Source organism: Mobula hypostoma, chromosome 1 (assembly GCF_963921235.1).
Source record: "Mobula hypostoma chromosome 1, sMobHyp1.1, whole genome shotgun sequence".
In the NCBI taxonomy this organism is placed as follows: domain Eukaryota; kingdom Metazoa; phylum Chordata; class Chondrichthyes; order Myliobatiformes; family Myliobatidae; genus Mobula; species Mobula hypostoma.
This window is the reverse complement of record NC_086097.1, coordinates 223,699,779-223,720,100: the sequence shown is the minus strand read 5'-3', so window position 1 is coordinate 223,720,100 and position 20,322 is coordinate 223,699,779. Positions and strand designations below refer to the sequence as shown.

Below are 20,322 nucleotides of genomic sequence, written 5' to 3'. Positions count from 1 at the left end.
ATCCTTATGTGTCCTTATGCTCCAAGTGTTCCAGTACACTATGGAGATGGCCTCCTCAGTTGATCTGTTTGTCTTGTAAGCATACTGGTGCTGGTCCAGAGTAGCAGGGATGGCGTTCTTCATGTGGTATATAACTAGTCTCTCTAGGGACTTGGCAGCTCTAGGGATAAGTGTAACCAGTCTGTAGTCATTCAGGCATGTTACCGCTGACTGCTTTGGGATTGGTAAGATGGTTGCTGTTTTGAAGCATGCAGGGACCAGAGCAAGGGACAGACAGAGTCTGATAGATTTCAGTAAAAACCTCTACTAGCTGGTCAGCACAATCCCTGAGGACCACTTGGGTATGCCATCTGGTCCAGCTGCTCTGCGTGTCTTGACTCTGCAGAAAGTACATCTCGCCTGGTGTGCACAGTGTCAGCAATGTGTGTAATCCTTAGGTGTCAAAGCCTTCATCGCCAGTTCATTGTTGCTCCTGTCAAACTGAGCAAGTAAGTTGTTCAGCTCCTCAGCTGGTGTGGCATTACTGCAGGGCAGGAGATCTTTCCTTTATAGTCAGTGATGGACCTGATGCCTTTTCACATGCATCAGGTTTTATTTTTAGCGTTATTGAAGTGTATCTCTATCTGTTGTTTGTATCTTTATTTGCTGGTTTAATGCCTCCTTTAAAGTTTTACCTGGTCCCAACCCTGAGTAGGTTCCAGACTCCATTGTTCAGCCATAGCTTCTGATTCGTGAATACACGGATGTTTTTATTGCTGGCGACTTTGTCTACACAGTAATTTATATAGTGCATGTGCACGGTGGTATATTCCCTCTAAGTCAGGGATTCCCAGCCGTTTTTATGCCATGAATCCCTATCATTAACCAAGGACTCCAGGCTGGGAATCTCTGCTCTGTCAGTTCCTAAATAATGTGTTGCTTAGCAGGCCAGCAAGTTCTACTCTGTGAACTTGAAGCAGTCCTGAATCCATGAGATGGCTCCCTCAGGCCATACTGTCACTTTTTGGTTTTGCCTTACTTATCACTCATCTGTAGGCTGGAATTAGGAATAAATAAATAGATCAAGTGGTTAGAGTTGAGAAATCGGCAGATGATGGAAATCCACTCAACGCAGATAAAATGCTGGAGGAACTCAACAGGCCAGGTAGCATCTGTGAAACATAGGAAACAGTCTACATTTCAGGCCGAAACATCAACTGTTCACTCATTTCCATAGGTGCTGCCTGACTTGCTGAGTTCCTCTGGCACTTTGTGTGTTGAGTGGTTAGAGATGTAATGATAGAGACTGGTATGGATGAGGAGAGGGCACTGAAGCCTTGTTACTGGTAATTAATCCTTCTGGAAGAGGTGTAAGTGGAAGGACAGCAGGGAGCAGTAACTGCTGGAACAGTGAGAAATGGAATATAACAGCTGCCAGAAAACTGAGCAATGCTGGTAATACACCAGGTAAAGCTTTGGTCTAGCCACTGAGCTAGTTCAAATGGAAGCTGAAGAAATTCTTTGCATGTTTGAGTGGAGCCACGGACAACACCAGTGTTGCCAATAGTCAAGAAGCATCTGTCCGGATCTGTAGTGATTTTAAGGCAGGGGTCCCCAAACTTTTTTGCACCACGGACTGGTTTAATATTGACAATATTAGTAGTAGCAGCCAAATACAGGACACTTGTGTTTACCCCGAGAAAGACTACCATGACCACGAAGCCTTGTGCGGGCACCTGTGTGCGCATGCGTGATGTGCGCATGTGTGTACGTGCCAATTTTTTTCCTACAAATCGGTTTTGGCTTACACTGTACATACATTAATTCTACTTTATATAGGCTGTGTATTTATCATATCATTCCTGCTTTTACTATATGTTAGTGTTATTTTGGGTTTTGTGTATGATTTGGTAGGTTATTTCAAGTTCAACAGTGCATGACAGGGAATGAGGAAAGGTGCAGCTGACTCATATCATTTCATATCGCCAAATCATATCGTTTCCTCGCAGCCCAGTAGCACATGCTTTGCGGCCCGGTGGTTGGGGACCACTGTTTTAAGGTTACCATCAGCTCAGTACTGAAAGTTGATCAATACCCCTCTGCCTAGGATAGATATCTTTGCAAGCCTTTCTAGAGGGAAACACTTCAGCAAAGTGGATTTAGCTGAGGTCTACCTACAGATGGAGATGGAAGTAGCTTCCAAAGTGTTTCTCACAAACACTCAAAAAGGGCCATATTTGGATTTGTCAATTACTATAACAGGTTCCTGTCAAACCTAGCTACTGTTCTCCACCCCTTGAACTCATTACTACAGATCGGGAAGAAATGGCAATGGAAAAAACATTGTGAGGCAGCTTTCAGAAAAGTAGAGGAAAAGGTGATGTCAAACACTGTACTCACAGTTTGTTTCACAGCCACAAGTTTCACCTGTCAAGCAGAATGACTCCCCGTATCAGGAACGAAATTATCCCACAAGAGTAAGAAATCGCCCACAGTGATTGAATCTTGATGCCTGAATTGGACAGTTAAAAATTTTAGAATTGGTAGCTGTATGTGTAGTATACTGTGTATGGGGTGTCCAGGGAGAGGTAGCACCTCTGGTGCCGGCTTGTCGTACTCCACCCAGGGGCAGCTCATCTACCTTTGGTTCCCACCCACCACCTAGCTCTCACCTGTGGCTCCGAGTAACTGCAACAGTGGCCACACCCTGGTACACCGCTTCGAAAGGCAGACTAAACAAGGTGGGTGGCGAGGAACTTCTGACCCCGGTGAGATAGGGGTGTGCCTAACTCAGCATGCGAAGCCAGTTGCAGCAGACTGGGTGAATGAGATCAGCTACAAGAACCAACAGCCAAGAAGGCGGTGCTGCAACGCTTCATGGGGAGTGAAGGGCATAACAAGGCACAGAAGCTGTCATGGCTATCCACTGCTGTAGAGGAAGTCTTCAGTTGTGACGATTTTTTGTACCATTGGACCAAGATTTTTGAGGTCCAGATTGTGGAACTGTCCCAGTGCAATGGCTTTTTCACGATAAAACTCCTGCACGGGTTTACGTCATCGTCTGAGACGATGGACAACTGACACACATTCGGTGTAACAGATGAGATGTATTCTATATTGAATTGGAGTTTATAGCTAAGCAGGATGGGGTGTTATTTAATGTTTCAGTACTATTTGAGTATATTGTAAATACATTGTTTGATTAAGCGTTCTTGGCTGTTACAAGATTCATTACAGATTATATGTAAAAGTATATGAATGGCATACGTCAGCAAGCCAACACGTCATATGTGTACACCTCACCAAACCAAAAATGAAACATACACTCTGTCCCAGCTCCCATATTTTTATTTCAAGAGACTGTGTACTGTTAAGGACAAGACTCAAATCAGTGTTGATGAGCTGAGGGATCATAGCTCCCTAAAAGTGGCTGCACAGCTCGATAGGGTAGTTACAAAGGCATATGGCATGCTTGCCTTCATTAGTCAAGGCATTGAGTTCAAAAGTCAGGAAGTTGTGTTATAGTTTTATGTAGCTAGGCCACATCTGGAGTTTTGCATACAGTTCAGTTCACCCCATTATAGGAAGGATATCAAGGCTTTGGAGAAAGTGCAGGTTTACCAGGATGTTGCCTGGATTAGAGGGCGTGCGCTATAACAAGAGTTTGGACAAATTGGGTTGTTTTCTCTGGAGCAGCAGAGGCTGAGGGGAGAACTGATAGAGGATTATAAAATTTTGAGAGGCATAGATAGAATAAACAGACAATTTATATTTTGTACGGTTGAAATGTCTAATACCAGAAGGCATGTATTTCAGGTGAGAGGGAATAATTTCAAAGGAAATGTGAGGGGCACGTTTTTTTTATACAGAATGATGGGTGCCTGGAATGCACTGCCTTGGGTGGTAGTAGAGGCAGATACATTAGGGACTCTTAGATAGGCATATGAATGTGAGAAAAATGGAAGGACATGGACATTGTGTTGACAGAAGGGATTAGTTTAATTGGCCTTTTAAGAACTATTTGGATTGGCACAACATTGTGTGCTGAAGGGCCTGTTCCCGTGCTGTACTATCCAAGTCATTGGTATGTAGCAAAGAGTAACATCTGCAAATATTTTGAGAAAACAAAAGGAACAACAGTGAGATGATATATTTGTATCCCTGATTAACCACAAGCCATTTGTGTAATACTTCTAAAAGTTGCTGGTGAACACAGCAGGCCAGGCAGCATCTCTAGGAAGAGGTACAGTCGATGTTTCGGGCCGAGACCCTTCGTCAGGACTAACTGAAAGAAGAGATAGTGGGAGGGGGAGGGGGAGATCCGAAATGATAGGAGAAGACAGGAGGGGGAGGGATGGAGCCAAGAGCTGGACAGTTGATTGGCAAAAGGGATATGAAAGGATCAAGAGATGGGAGGCCTAGGGAGAAAGAAAGGGGGAGGGGGGAAGCCCCTTTTTTCTTAGTATTTCCGTGATAATCAGTTCCATTGCAGAGCATACAGTCAATGGACTTTGCAGTTCTCTTATCACCAACTTTTTTCTTTTTAGTGAATAAAAATATACTGAGTCCTCCATTGGTCGGGGTCAACCATAGATATTGCGTGCCAGTTGTCTATGTGACATGCAGGCCAGCGCAATATGATATGGAGAGCAAACTGTTGCCCATGCAGCAGGCTCCCCCTGTCTTGGCAGCTGATGAATCCAAAGGAACGGCAGAGACCGATACAGTTTGGCACCAGCAGTGTCACAGAAGTTACCAGTCATCATTGAAAACAACTGAGGATTGTCCTAGGGATTCCAGCTCCGGATTTTTCCTCAGGGATTACTCCCAAAGCCTACTCCATAAGCGGGTATAGCCGCAAGGCAGCAGATGTTTGAGATCAGAGTTTTTCTTCTCCCAGATAAGCTGCCAACCACAGCTGACGAGCCCCATCTGCCTGAAGATAAAAATATAAACACAAGAGATTATGTAGATGGATTCCACAAATCCAGAGCAAAACACACGAAATTCTGGAGGAACTCACCATCAGACCCTTCAACAGAATAAAAATATAAGGTTTTATTCAGCTGTATGGCTCCATTTGAAACAAAATAATTGGAAATGGAGCTGCAGTTGTAATTTGTTTACACTATTTTTAAAAACCTAGATAAGTTGGTCAGTATTTGGATTTTGAATTGGAGTTGGGGAAAGTTTTTAAATGTTTAACAATCACTAATCAAACATTTTAAGCAGTGGTATATACAGATTCTCAATCAAAATTTCTTTTAAGTAACAGTTCAGGTTTTGTATTTGAGCAGAGACTAATATGAAGGGCAATTATAATGTATCCTTGAAGTTACCGAGCAGTAAAAATTGTCATCCATGTTGGATTGTCTGTACAAAATAATTCTGATTCTGATAATTACCATTTGAGACAGTTTTAGACTCCTAACACCGACTATCTTGCTGACAAACATACAGTCTCTAGTAAATAAAATCGAAGATCTCAGAGCTAGAGTGCTGGACTACATGCGTCCTTTGTTTCACAGAATCCTGGTTAACCCCTTCCGTACCGGATTCAGCGATTCAGATCGACAGGTTTTCTGTACACCATCAGGATAGGACAGTCAAGTCTCTCAAAAGCAGAGGTGGTGGTGTATGCCTCATGATCAACTCCTCTTGGTGCACATTTCTGCTCACCAGACCTGGAATGTCCCACAATTAAGTGCCATCCATTTTACCTACTGCAAGAGATTTCAGCAATCATTTCGGTAGCGGTGTACATGTCACCTCAGGCCAATGTTAAGCAGAATCTAGATGATCAACATGCAGGAAACAACACACCCTGATGCCTTCACCATTATTTTGGGGAATTTTAACCAGGCCAGCTTAGTGAAAAAAATCACTAAATAATTACCATTAACAAATCGCTTGTAGTACCAGAGGAAACAACACACTGGACCACTGTTACACCACCATCAAGGGTGCTTACCGTGCTATTCCATGACTCATTTCAGAAAGTCTGATCACCTGGCTGTACTTCTACTTCCTGAGTGTAGGCAGAGACTGAAGTCTGCAGAACCAGTAGTGAAGATCAAGAAGATATGGACAAGTGAAGCACAGGAACACTTACAGCAGGGGTCCGCAACCTTTTTTGCACTGCAGACCGGTTTAATATTGACAATATTCTTGCAGGCCGGTTAACGGGAGGTGGGGTGGGGGTGTTCAAGTTCAACAGTGCGTGATAGGGAATGAGGAAAGGTGCAGCTGACTCATATTGTTTCATATCGCCAAATCATATTATTTCCTCGTGACCCGGTAGCATGTGCTTTGTGGCCCGGTACCGGTCCACGGCCTGGTGCTTGGGGACCACTGACTTAAAGGACTGGTTTGAATCGGTGGACTGGATTGTGTTCAGGGATTCATCTTCAAATCTGGATGAATGTGCCATAGATGTTACTGACTTCATTAAAACCTGTGTGGCTGAGTGTGTGCCTACGAAAACGTGCTCTGCATGCCCAAACCAAAACCCATGGATAAACTAGGAGGTATGTCGTCAACTGAGGATTAGACTTGTGGCATTTAAGTCTGGTGATACAGGTCTTTACAAGAAAACCAGATATGACTTGTGGAAGACTATCTCAACAGCAAAGAAACAATTCTGAGCCAGGCTGCAGGCAACACTGGATGCAAGTGAACTATAGCAGGGTTTGCAGGGCATTACTTCCTACAAAGTGAAACCCAGTAGCATGAATGGCAGCGATGCTTCACTACCTGAGGATCTCAATGCCTTCTATGCCCACTTTGAAAGGGAGAATATAACTACAGCTGTGAGGATCCCTGCTGCACTCGGTGACTCTGTGATCTCTGTCTCAGAGGCTGATGCTGGCCTGTCTTTAAGGAGGGTAAACCCTTGCAAGGCGGCAAGCCCTGATGGAGTACCTCGTAAGGCTCTGAAGACTTGTGTCAACCAACTGGCAGGAGTATTCAAGGACATTTTCAACCTCTCACTGCTGCAGGCAGAAGTTCCCACCTGCTTCAAAAAGGCCTAAGAAGAGTGGTGTGAGCTGCCTTAATGACTATCACCCAGTAGCACTCACGTCTACAGTGATGAAATGCTTTGAGAGGTTGGTCATGGCTAGAATGAACTCCTGCCTCGGCAAGGACCTGGACCCACTGAAATTTGCCTATCGCTACAATAGGTGTATGGCAGACACGATCTCAATAGCTCTTCACATGGCCTTGGATCACCTGGACAATACAAACAACTATGTCAAGATGCTGTTCATTGAATATAGCGTGGCGTTTAACACCATCATTCCCACAATCCTGATTTTAGGTTACAGAACCTGGGTCTCTGAACCTCCCTCTGCCATTGGATCCTCGACTTTCTAACCGGAAGACCACAATCTGTGTGGATTGGTAATATCTCCTCCTCGCTGACTATCAACTCTGGTGCACCTCAGAGATGTGTGCTTAGCCCACTGCTCTACTCTCTTTATACCCAAGACTGTGTGGCTAGGTATAGTTCAAATACCATCTATAAATTTGCTGATGATATAGCCATTGTTGGTAGAATTTCAGATAGAGATGAGAAGGCGTACAGGAGCGAGATTTACCAACTAGTTGAGTGGTGTCGCAGCAACAATCTTGCACTCAGTGTCAGTAAGACTAAAGAGCTGATTGTGAACTGCAGGAAGGGTAAGACGAGGGAGCACAATCCAGTCCTGATTGAGGGATCAGGTGTCAAGGGTGAGCAATTTCAAATACTTGGGTGTCAAGACATCTGAGCATCTCTAACCTGGTCCCAACATATCAATGCAGCTATAAAGAAGGAAAGACAGTGGCTATATTTCATTAGGAGTATGAAGAGATTTGATTTGTCAACTAAAACACTTGAAAACATCTATAGATTACCCTGCAGAGCATTCTGACAGGCTGCATCACTGTCTGGTATGGGGGGTAGCTGTTGCACAGGACTGAAAGGAGCTACAGAAAGTCGTAAAATTAGTTCCATCATGGGTACTAGCCTCCATAGTATCCAAGACATCTTCAAGTAGACATTCATTATTAAAGACCCCCATCACCCAGGACATGCCCTCTTCATTGTTACATAGAAACATAGAAAATAGGTGCAGGAGTAGGCCATTCGGCCCTTCGAGCCTGCACCGCCATTTATTATGATCATGGCTGATCATCCAACTCAGAACCCCGCCCCAGCCTTCCCTCCATACCCCCTGACCCCTGTAGCCACAAGGGCCATATCTAACTCTCTCTTAAATATAGCCAATGAACTGGCCTCAACTGTTTCCTGTGGCAGAGAATTCCACAGATTCACCACTCTCTGTGTGAAGAAGTTTTTCCTAATCTCGGTCTTAAAAGGCTTCCCCTCTATCCTCAAACTGTGGCCCCTCGTTCTGGACTTCCCCAACATCGGGAACAATCTTCCTGCATCTAGCCTGTCCAATCCCTTTAGGATCTTATACGTTTCAATCAGATCCCCCCTCAATCTTCTAAATTCCAACGAGTACAAGCCCAGTTCATCCGGTCTTTCTTCATATGAAAGTCCTGCCATCCCAGGAATCAATCTGGTGAACCTTCTTTGTACTCCCTCTAAGGCAAGGATGTCTTTCCTCAGATTAGGGGACCAAAACTGCACACAATACTCCAGGTCTGGTCTCACCAAGGCCTTGTACAACTGCAGTAGTACCTCCCTGCTCCTGTACTCAAATCCTCTCGCTATAAATGCCAGCATACCATTCGCCTTTTTCACCGCCTGCTGTACCTGCATGCCCACTTTCAATGACTGGTGTATAATGACACCCAGGTCTCGTTGCACCTCCCCTTTTCCTAATCGGCCACCATTCAGATAATAATCTGTTTTCCTATTTTTGCCACCAAAGTGGATAACTTCACATTTATCCACATTAAATTGCATCTGCCATGAATTTGCCCACTCACCCAACCTATCCAAGTCACCCTGCATCCTCTTAGCACCCTCCTCACAGCTAACACTGCCACCCAGCTTCGTGTCATCCGCAAACTTGGAGATGCTGCATTTAATTCCCTCATCCAAGTCACTAATATATATTGTAAATGACTGGGGGGGTCCCAGCACTGAGCCTTGCGGTACCCCACTAGTCACTGCCTGCCATTCTGAAAAGGTCCCGTTTATTCCCACTCTTTGCTTCCTGTCTGCTAACCAATTCTCCACCCACACCAATACCTTACCCCCAATACCGTGTGCTTTAAGTTTGCACACTAATCTCCTGTGTGGGACCTTGTCAAAAGCCTTTTGAAAATCCAAATATACCACATCCACTGGTTCTCCCCTATCCACTCTACTAGTTACATCCTCAAAAAATTCTATGAGATTCGTCAGACATGATTTTCCTTTCACAAATCCATGCTGACTTTGTCCGATCATTTCACCGCTTTCCAAATGTGCTGTTATCACATCCTTGATAACTGACTCCGGCAGTTTCCCCACCACCGACGTTAGGCTAACCGGTCTATAATTCCCCGGTTTCTCTCTCCCTCCTTTTTTAAAAAGTGGAGTTACATTAGCCACCCTCCAATCCTCAGGAACTAGTCCAGAATCTAACGAGTTTTGAAAAATTACCACTAATGCATCCACTATTTCTTGGGCTACTTCCTTAAGCACTCTAGGATGCAGACCATCTGGCCCTGGGGATTTATCTGCCTTCAAACCCTTCAATTTACCTAACACTTTCCTACTAACATGTATTTCGCTCAGTTCCCTACTAACATGTATTTCGCTCAGTTCCTGCATCTCACTGGACCCTCTGTCCCCTACTATTTCTGGAAGATTATTTATGTCCTCCTTAGTGAAGACAGAACCAAAGTAATTATTCAATTGGTCTGCTATGTCCTTGCTCCCCATAATCAATTCACCTGTTTCTGTTACCGTCAAGAAGGAGATACAGAAGCCTAACGGCACACACTCAGTGATTCAGAAACAGCTTCCTCCCCTCTGCCATCCGATTCTTAAATGGACATTGATCCCATGAGCAGTGCCTCACTTTTTAAAATATATATTACTTCTGTTTTCGCACTATTTTCAATCTTTTCAATATATATTTATATATTTACAGTAATTAATTTATTTATTTCTATATCATGTATTGCATTGAACTGTTGCTGCTCAGTTAAAAATTTCGCAACACATGTCAGTGATAATAAACCTGATTCTGAGTTAATTAATACTATTCTAGAGTAAGATAACACGTACAATAGTATTTATTTTTTTGTTTTATACTTTAGATGCTTTCCTTTGGATGAGTGAAGACATTTGAAATCACTATTTTTAAATCTAGCTAGTATCACTCCATAAATAGGATTACATAAAAGGATGTACCAGGAATGGATCTGCAGTTATTACTTATGTTACTTTGTATGTGATAGACACACAAAACTAATTTGACAGATTTTTCAGGTCTAGTCTGGAATCAGCTTGCTCAACATTGGGTTGTAAAATGTGATTAGCTCAGCCATTGAAGCTTCCTCAAATAGTTCTGTTTGATTAGATGCTTCAAATTTTGTACAACTGGATAACTAAATGAGTGGAAGATTCAACCCACCTCAGCTCATTATTCCAGAAAGACTCTCCCAGGGTATTAATACTAAAATTCCCATGATAGAAAATGATAGATTATTGACCAGGAATGTTGACTCCGTTTCTCATTCCACCAATATGATACAGACACAACCTGCTGAAGGCTCTAGCATGACACATCAAAGTTGCTGGTGAACGCAGCAGGCCAGGCAGCATCTCTAGGAAGAGGTACAGTCGACATTTCAGGCTGAGACCCTTCGTCAGAAGGGTCTAGCATTTTCTGTTATTACTCCATATGTTCAGTATCTGCAGCTTTTCGATTATTTAGACTACAATTATTTTCTTCTTCAACTTTGTAAAAAGACACATGCTGCTACCTACTTCTAATCCTTTTGGTCCTTGCAGTCCTTAAGAATGATATTTGTACCTCTTCTATCCAGCACCAAAGTTCGATGGATCTCTTTAAACTACTTGCCTCTCCTTCATTTTTAAAATCCAAAATATGGTTGAAAATTTATCTAAAGAGACCTTAGAAGCATGGAAAGAAGTAGCTGGCAACTTCTTTGGCTAGACACGGTTACAAATAAAGCCAGAAATGAACGCTTTAAGGAATTGCATGAATTTGAAAATCTGAATCAACTAATAATTCTGGCTGATGGAATGGAAGGAGAAGAAAGATGCATTGCAAACTGAAGTTAAAAATTCAGAACATGATGCAGGATGTTAGACGGAGTGGTAGATCTGGAAAACGTCAGAAATAGGAAAGGTTGAACCCATAAAAGGATTTACATGATAGGATGGGAATTGAAAGTTTATTTTTATTTAACACAATTGGATGTGATGTATGGGTTGGATAAAGGCAACAGTTAACTTTCAAAGAGGCTAGGAAGCCAGGTAAACAACATTTTTGTTTACATAGAAGATGTAAATTTCAGCATGACTTAAACTGTGTCTTCAGTCATTCACCCAACTTACTTTTAAGCCAATCAACTTTTAACCCTCTGGAATGAAGAATTCACAAAGTTACAAGTTCTGCTTGGTAACATACATCAAAGTTGCTGGTGAACGCAGCAGGCCAAGCAGCATCTATAGGAAGAGGCGCAGTCGACGTTTCAGGCCGAGACCCTTCGTCAGGACGCCTCTTCCTATAGATGCTGCTTGGCCTGCTGCGTTCACCAGCAACTTTGATGTATGTTGCTTGAATTTCCAGCATCTGCAGAATTCCTGTTAGTTCTGCTTGGTAGATGTGTTGGCTAAAAATGAATTCACACCTTTAGTTACAGTAATTGCACTTGTATATACATTGAAGGTTCATAATTCCATGGAAACAATTCAACAGTTTACGGGAAACTTACCATTTTGTTTTTCCTCCTTTTAGGGCCCCATCAGAAGGTTTGCTTTTGAAGAGTTGGTAGCACATCTCTGAGGGAAATGGGCAAGTATTTTCCTGGTGTTTTATTAATGTTTGTATCAGCATTTGCTAGATGTACAAGGTGAATCAATGTGCAATAAAATCTAAGCCAAGGAAATATCCTGCAAAATAAATTTTATATTTTGTTTAATATTACACAGTTTTGATCTTGTTGAATGTTTTGTGCTGATTTGAATGACAAATAGGATGTCAGATGGTAACAGCAAAAGTGTTATATGATAACCTAAATTTCATTGCTCACATTCCCCAATAGGTTGATTGCCAGATTTCTTTACTATTTCCTTGATCAATTTTTGTCGTGTTTTTTGTAAGTTTTTTTAAATTGCTTTCAGGCAACGAGTGTTTGAGTTTTCAAACATTTGCTGCTTGCCCTTTTGTTTTAAAATTGCAGGAGGAGTGGAAGATAGTTAAGTTTGTTCTGGTGTTTAAGAAAGGCTTTAACAATAAGTGAGGAAATTATAGATCAGTAATCCTGACATAAGTTAGTGGATAAATTATTGAAAGATATTCTAAACGACTGGATATATAACTATTTGAATAGACAGACTGATTAGCGATAGTCAATAAGGCCTTGTGCATGCAAGGTCATGTCTGACCAATCTTGTACAGTTTTTCAAGGCAGTTACCAGGAAAGCTGATGAAGGCAGGGCAGTGGATGTCGTCCACGTAGACTTTAGAAAGGCCTTTGACAAAGTTCTAATGGGTGGTTGTTCAAGAAAGTTCAGTCGCTTGGCATTCAAGATGAGGTAGTAAATTAAATTGGATGTTGGCTTCGTGGGAGAAGCCGGAAAGCAGTAGTAGATGGTTACCTCTCTGACTGGAGGACTGTGACTAGTGGTGTGCCACAGGGATCAGTACTGGGTCCGTTGTTGTTTGTCATCAATATCAGTGATCTAGATGATGGTGTGGTAAACTGGATCAGTAAATTTGCAGATGACACCAAGATTGGAGATGTAGAAGACGGTAAGGAAGGCTATCAAAGCTTGCAGTGGGATATGGACCAGCTGGGAAAATGGACTGAAAAATGGTGGATGAAATTTAATGCAAACAAATGTTGCATTTGGGAGGACAAACCAGGGTAGGTCTTACATGGTGAAAGGTAGGGCACTGAGGAGTACAGTAGAACAGAGAGATCTGGGAACACAGACCCATAGGTTCTTGAAAGTGGTGTCACCGGCAGATAGGGTCATAAAGAAAGTTTTTGGGACATTGGCTTTCATAAATGAAAGTACTGAGTATAGGAGTTGGGTTGTTATATTGAAGTATATAAGACATTTGTGAGGTAGTTTTGGTACCTACCTGCAAGCAAGATGTCAATTTCCCTGGAGCATAGAATAATGAGAGGAGATTTGGCAGAGGTTTGACAAAATTCTGAGCGGTATAGATAGGGTAAATACAAACTAGCTTTTTCCATGGAGATTGAGAGATACTGAAACTAAAGGTCATGGGTTAAGGGTAAAAAGTGAAATGTTTAAAAGAAAAATGAAGGTGATGAGAGTGGGACAAGCCACCAGTGGAAGTGGTGGATACAGGTTCGATTTTAACATTTAAGAGAAATTTGGATAGGCACGTGGATGGGAGTGGAATAGAGGGCTACGATCCAGCAGGTAAATAGGTTGGCGCAGACTAGATGGGCCACAGGGCCTGTTTTTGAGCTGTAGTGTTCTATGACTCAGTTGTGTCTGCTTTGTAGTAGCCTCTGTCTCACAAAGTAGAAATTAGAAACACAATACTAGTGAATTCATTCTTACAGTATTAAACATTTTCAAATCTGATGAATTTTAGTGGATTTAAATTGATTTAATTAAATGAACCATAGAATTTTTAAGCTAATATTATTTTAACATCTTACAGATGGCGAAGAGAGAACTTATGGAGGCTGCGAAGGCCCAGATGCTATGTATGTGAAGTTGATTTCATCTGATGGTCATGAATTTATTGTGAAAAGAGAACATGCACTGACATCTGGCACTATTAAAGCTATGTTGAGTGGCCCTGGTAAGTTAATGATTTGGATTTAATGATGTAAGGTACAGTAGCTGGATCTTATACATTTGGGAGGCGCAATCCCTTCAGTCACTTTCTTTTCAGTTACTTCTTACTCCCTCCTGTGGAATAGGAGACTATATAATTTCCCAGTGTTATTAAATGAACTACCTTTATTCATAAGACAGGTTCAAAGAATATCACAACATTTGAGCGATTTCTGCTATAGTTGTAAACACCGAGCTTTACAGAAATATTTTCAGGACAAAATTTTCCTTAATCTTTCAGCAATGAAACTAACTTAAATTTAGTGGGGAAAAAAATCCATAAGATGGGGATTCCAGATAAATTTATTTTTGCTGAAATGTAATGATTTTACAGTGCAATTTTGCAAAGTTAAACAAAATTTTAAGTATGGGTTTTAAAGCCTAGGAAAAACTTCAAGTTAGTATTTGGATTGTAACTTATCATTTATAAAACTCTACCACTAAAATTAAATATTGAGGTTTTGCTGTAGAATGAAAGTACCCCTTTACTGTCGGAATACAGCTGAAAGTCGGAATGGTTAAAGCAACATCATGGTGAAGTTGCTAGGCAGGTATTCTGGCAGAGTTCTCAATTATAGCTGTCTGAAAGGATAACCAAGTTAACTTGCCTTTCAGTCTTAGAGTTGCCTTTAGGGTTGTTCCCACTGCCATCTCCATAAGAAAGACGAAGCACAGAACAGGTTGCTGCCAAAGCAACAGTGTGGGAAGGCAGATTTTTTTTATTGCTGGCTTGTTTTGATTATGTATTTGAAAACGGTAGAAATGTGCATCCTTCCAATTTGTTGGTATAACTTGTATTTATATGGGTTTCAAAATGAGCAAGTCTTTATAGTTTTTTTTGAAAAATAAAGAATATCCATCTAAAGCAGATGTTGAGAATTAATTTAACACACTATTTTGATACTTATTTTTAATTTTTCAGGTCAGTTTGCTGAAAATGAAACAAATGAAGTAAATTTTCGTGAGATTCCATCCCATGTGCTGTCAAAAGTATGCATGTATTTTACCTACAAGGTTCGCTACACCAACAGTTCTACAGAGATTCCTGAATTTCCAATTGCCCCAGAGATTGCACTGGAATTGCTGATGGCTGCAAACTTCTTAGATTGTTAGAAAATAAAAATGTAACTTATAATCCAATGTGAGGTGTTAAACTTCTGTATTTAACTACTTGCAGAATTAATAAGTGACTTTAAAATGGTGTTGCATTTATGTCTGATAGCTCACCAAAATTTTTTCTTTTAATGGAGATGTTTTTTTTTCAAGCGTAAAGTAAAGGTAATGGGGTTCCTTTAGCTTCTTGTACATGAGGTGAATTATTGTTTTCTCCTATCACGTGATGTTCCATATTGGTGTGCAGATGGTTTCCAGCTTCCCCGTTTTTCAAGAAAAAAGAACAATTGTACCCCAAATATCCACACTTTTCTGTTATGATGTTGATACAAACTTCAGCTGAATTTCTATCCGGTACTCCTATAGGATTGACAAGTAATAAACTGTCTTTAAAAACAGTAGCCATATTGTATTAGTATGTAACTTTGTTTGTGCTGCACCACAACGTGAGACTTCTATCATGAATGAAATCTCAGTTTTCTAGTAGGTTGACAATGCAACAAGTTTATTTTATGTATGTCTTTATACTTCATATGAAATTTGCTATTAACTGCATTTATCTTGAATTTTCATTTCTCCATGTAGATGGCAAAATATTTCACCAAAAATCTAATCTTTCCACAAAGGGAGAGCATGCTCAAAAGTTAAATGCAAAAATTATCAGAAATGCTTTAGTTTCATTTTGGGAAAAATAAATCTTTGACCAATCACAGACTTTTTTTGGTTGGGGTGGGTGAGGTGGAATTGTGGAAGAAAGCAGGATATCTTGATGTATTCGTCCATTACTGCTGATAGTATCATGTAGATTTTTTTTATGGACTTGTGGTGAGCTTTTGTTTACAAGTTGAAGAACATCAGTCATACAGAATGGAATGCACCTGTTTTTACTCCATCAGCAGTGTCATGTAACTAAGCTATGAATATATGCCAAGAAGAGGAAAACCCCTTTTTGGCTCTTGTTTGTTAATGTGCCGTGTTGTATGATGTAATGATCATGGTCTTTCTATGACTATGATTGTTCTTGGCAAATTTTTCTACAGAAGTCCTTTGCCATTGCCTTCAGAGACTATCTGCCTGGCGTCAGTGGTTGCTTAACCAAGACTCGTGATATGTGCAGCTGTTCATATGACCATCCACCTCCTGCTCCCATGGCTTTGCGCGATACTGATCGGGGGAGAGGGGGACTAAGCAGGTGCTACACCTTGCCCAAGGATGACCTACAGGCTAGTGGAGGGAAGGAGCGCCTTTGGTAGAGGCGCATCTCCACCCCGCCACCCAACCAGTGCAAAAGATATATTTAGTCCCCATGCTTAAATGCCCTTGAGTAGTTGATATTGGGGCACCTTCTTGAATTGTTGCTGTCCTTCTGTGGAAGTTACTTATACAATGTTGTTGGACAGGGAGTTCCAGGATTTAGACCCAATGACATTAAAGGAACAATGATATATTTTGAAATCAGAATGGTATACTTCAAGAGCACATATAGGTGGTGCTGTTCCATGGATCAGTTGCCCTTGTCCTTTAAGATGGGGGCCACGGATCTGGAAAGTGCTGTCAGAGCACCTAAACTGAATACCTTAAACAACCACAATAATATCTACCTGTGGGTTACTACAACAATTAGAGTGTTTTCTTCTTGATATGCTTTGAATTAAATTTTATTTGGACTTGTTGATACCACACTTAGTCCGCTCCTACCTTGATAATATGGAAAGTCACACTGTCATATGACCTCTGGATTCACCTTTCAGATCAATGTTTGGACAAAAACTATGATGAAATCTCGAGTTGAGTGCTCCTGGTGAAACCCAGGTAGGCAGTGGTGATAGGTTATTTGTAAATGTCACTTGACAACACTGTTGATGATATGTTCCATCACAATGCTGATCATTGAGAGGAAAATGAATGAACAATAGTTAGCTGAATTTAACTTTTCCTCTATTTTTGAGGACAGGTCATAACCAAATTCCACATTGCTGATTGCTGCTCTTTTTATTATATACTTTCTCTGGAAGGACAACCAGATCTTTCATTCTGGATGTGGCTTTCCGGTCCCTTGGTTTTTGTGGATAAAATCAATAATTTATGCATACAACAGGAATTCTGCAGATGCTGGAAATTAAAGCAACACACATAAAAGTTGCTGGTGAACACAGCAGGCCAGGCAGCATCTCTAGGAAGAGGTGCAGTCAACGTTTCAGGCCGAGACCCTTCGTCAGGACTAACTGAAGGAAGAGTGAGTAAGGGCTACTTTCAAATCCCTTACTCACTGTTCCTTCAGTTAGTCCTGACGAAGGGTCTCGGTCTGAAACGTCGACTGTACCTCTTCCTAGAGATGCTGCCTGGCCTGCTGCATTCACCAGCAACTTTTATGTGTGTTGCTTGCAATAATTTATGCATGATGGGTTTGTAGCAAATAGTTATTTGAATTGATACATAAGTCTGCATATACTAAACAAAGCTTTATGTAGGAACATCAATTGGTTGCACCAGTTCCAAAGGGAGGGAAAACTACTACACATGCTACATTTAACAGGACTAACTGATTTATTGGAGGACCCGGCAAGAATCTGAATGAAAGCCTAACATTAGAAATGTCAGACACACACCCAATTGAATCTGCTCAGTTTTCAAATTTGACCAGCATAGGATCTTGAACACTTCAATATGCTGTTTGTCTTTTTAAAATGTTTTTACCTCTCTGCTGTTAGTGTGATGTGCTTCTTGCATGGTTATATACTACTGAAATTATAGAACCTCCTTAAAAGAATTATGTAGTAAGGCAATTGAAAGCTGCGTGATTATATAACATATAAAGAAAATGTACAAGTATAAAAAAAAGTTTTGATGTAACATTGCTTGCAGCACAGGGCAATGGAAAAGGAACTCCATGACATTAGGCTGAAGCTTGGCTCATGAGCTTAGCCTGAACTGAAGCTTTCCACACAGGAGAATGACAAACTTCTGGACACATGCACTGAGCCAGTACACTCATTGAATTGAGTGGAGCAGAAATAGGTTCCTCATGTGCCTGCTAAATCAGATGGCACAAGGACAGAAAACCCATGGAAAGGAATCAAGGAAGAGTAATAACACCTTTTGTTGTTTCTCTGTTTAAATCTTTTAAATTATTTTAACTGAGTTAGTGTTTTAATTCCTGAAATATTTCTAATAGTTCTGAAAAGTTTTTGAATGCTTCAATGAAAAAAGACACGATATTTGATATCTGCGTTGATCTCGAGAGCTGGCAAGCCAGTGTTAAGGCATTGCTGGCTGTTAAAGCCATTCTGGGAATGCAGTCAGTCCCTTGAAAGGTCTAGTAGTAAGATTTCATCTTAGTATTTTCACATGTTTACTATTGAGATGGTAAGTTGATGAACCAAGCTAATCACTCAAGTAACTTCAAAAATAAAATGCCATTTTATAGAATTTCTGAACAGCTAGCGTGGAATCTTAGGCCACGAATGAAGTTATGTTTAAGCAAAAGATTCTTCCTGCATAAAATCTCCACTAGAAGACCTCAGCCTTCATTTCTCCCAAGAACTAAGGATTGAATTTAATTTTTTTTAATGGTGCTAGCAACTATATTTGGATGTAATAGAAATGGTTAACAGGAAAACTAAAGACTCTAACAAATTATTCTAATGCTTGATCATCTTCATTCTTCATTATGTCATCTAAAGTTCTACTGCATCTTGACTTGCAGTAATTCACTCATCACTCATTACCCCAAGGTTTTCTGTCTGTCTTTGGTACTTGTATCTCCTTATCTCTGCTGTTGCTTTCTGGAATTCTACAAATTCTTAATAGTGATAAATTTAATCAGTCACTTTCTGTTGGTAGATAACCTTTTATACAAAGGCTCTGGAATAACACGTTAAGAAAATGGAAGCATCTCAAGCTTTCCCTGCCATCCAGTATGGCTGTATTCCTGAAGCCTTAACTCCTTTACAGTTTTCCAAAGCTGTCAATTCCCAGATCTTTAAATTCTTTTTTTAAAAATCCAAGAAAATTTCAAAGACATTTTTCAAACTTTCAAGCAAAGTTTTAAAGACATTTTTCAAACTTTCAAGCAAAATTTCAAAAACTACCTCATCTTTTAATAGTTTCAATGTTCTAGCTTCCACAACCCTTCTGGACAGCAAATTCCATAGATTCACTACCCCCTGCCAGGAAAAATCTCTAGCACCTCAGTTCTAAATTACTCTCTTCTTGCAATTATATCTCCTTGTTTGAGGCATTCCTACTAGTGGGAACATTTTTGGGTCTGTCCTGATTATCTTATGTTTCAGTAAGATCAACCTTCATTCTTCTAAACTCCAAAAAGTGAAGACCCAACCTTCCCAGTTCATGCTTGGTCAGCTCTCTCATGCCCGAAATTAACTGAGTAAATCTGATTTGTACGGCCTCCAATGGCAGAATAATTGCATCTCTCTGTCTCCACCCCATAAACTCTTTTCAATTGCACTCCTTAAAAACTCACATTTTACAGGCATTCTAACATCTCACTGTGAGGGGATCCTGAAGTACCCCTATTAACTGTACTTTTGAAAAGAGAGCGAGAGTTATTTAACATCGATAGCTTGTTTGTAAAAGAGAGAGAGAGAGAGGAAGATTAACTGCACTGTCACTTTAAGGCACTGGTTAACTTTTGAATTTCTGCTGGAGTTGGAGACAGCACCGAGCAGCTCGAAAGTTGCTATGGTGACCGAAGGCAGGTTGTTGATACTTGTTCAAGGACAGTTCGCCTGCTTGTGCATTTCTTCACAGACAAAGGAAGGAGGGATTATTTGAATGACAGTTGATGCTCAGCAAGGGAAGATAAAATAGGAGGGCAGATGATACAGACCTCAGACACATGTTTGGACACTGAATGAGCATTGTTGTGCCGGCAGAAAAAATGGGTTTTGGAGGATCGATCCATCGCTCTTTAACAGTGGAAAGAGGAAAAGGGTTGACTGGTGGGGAGTTGTCCATGTGTCCACCCTCGCCTGGGGGATAGCTCCACCACAGAAAACCAGTCCCCTTTGTTAAAGTCACAGTCGGTGACTTTTAAAGGATTTTGAAGGACAACGAGAAGATTGATGGCGTCAGCTCACCTGAAGACTCAAATTTCTCCCTCTCTCTCTCTCCATCACTACTCAACTCAATACCATGAACTGAACTTTACTCATCATCATAAGACTGTATCTTTTTACCCTAGACTTAAA

The 20,322-nt window shown here is 41.0% G+C and overlaps 1 protein-coding gene across 2 annotated transcripts in view; it reads left to right on the top strand.

Moving 5' to 3' along the window:
- Positions 1-15,513, top strand: part of eloca (elongin C paralog a) — a 31,941-nt gene extending 16,428 nt beyond the window's left edge. For both annotated transcript variants that reach the window (XM_063042075.1, XM_063042082.1), the window contains exons 2-4: positions 11,913-11,969; positions 13,821-13,964; positions 14,922-15,513. In XM_063042075.1, the coding sequence (XP_062898145.1) occupies positions 11,966-11,969; positions 13,821-13,964; positions 14,922-15,112 (339 nt within the window). In that variant the 5' untranslated portion in view covers positions 11,913-11,965 and the 3' untranslated portion in view covers positions 15,113-15,513. The remainder of the gene's footprint in view (positions 1-11,912; positions 11,970-13,820; positions 13,965-14,921) is intronic.
- The last annotated feature ends 4,809 nt before the right edge of the window (positions 15,514-20,322 follow it).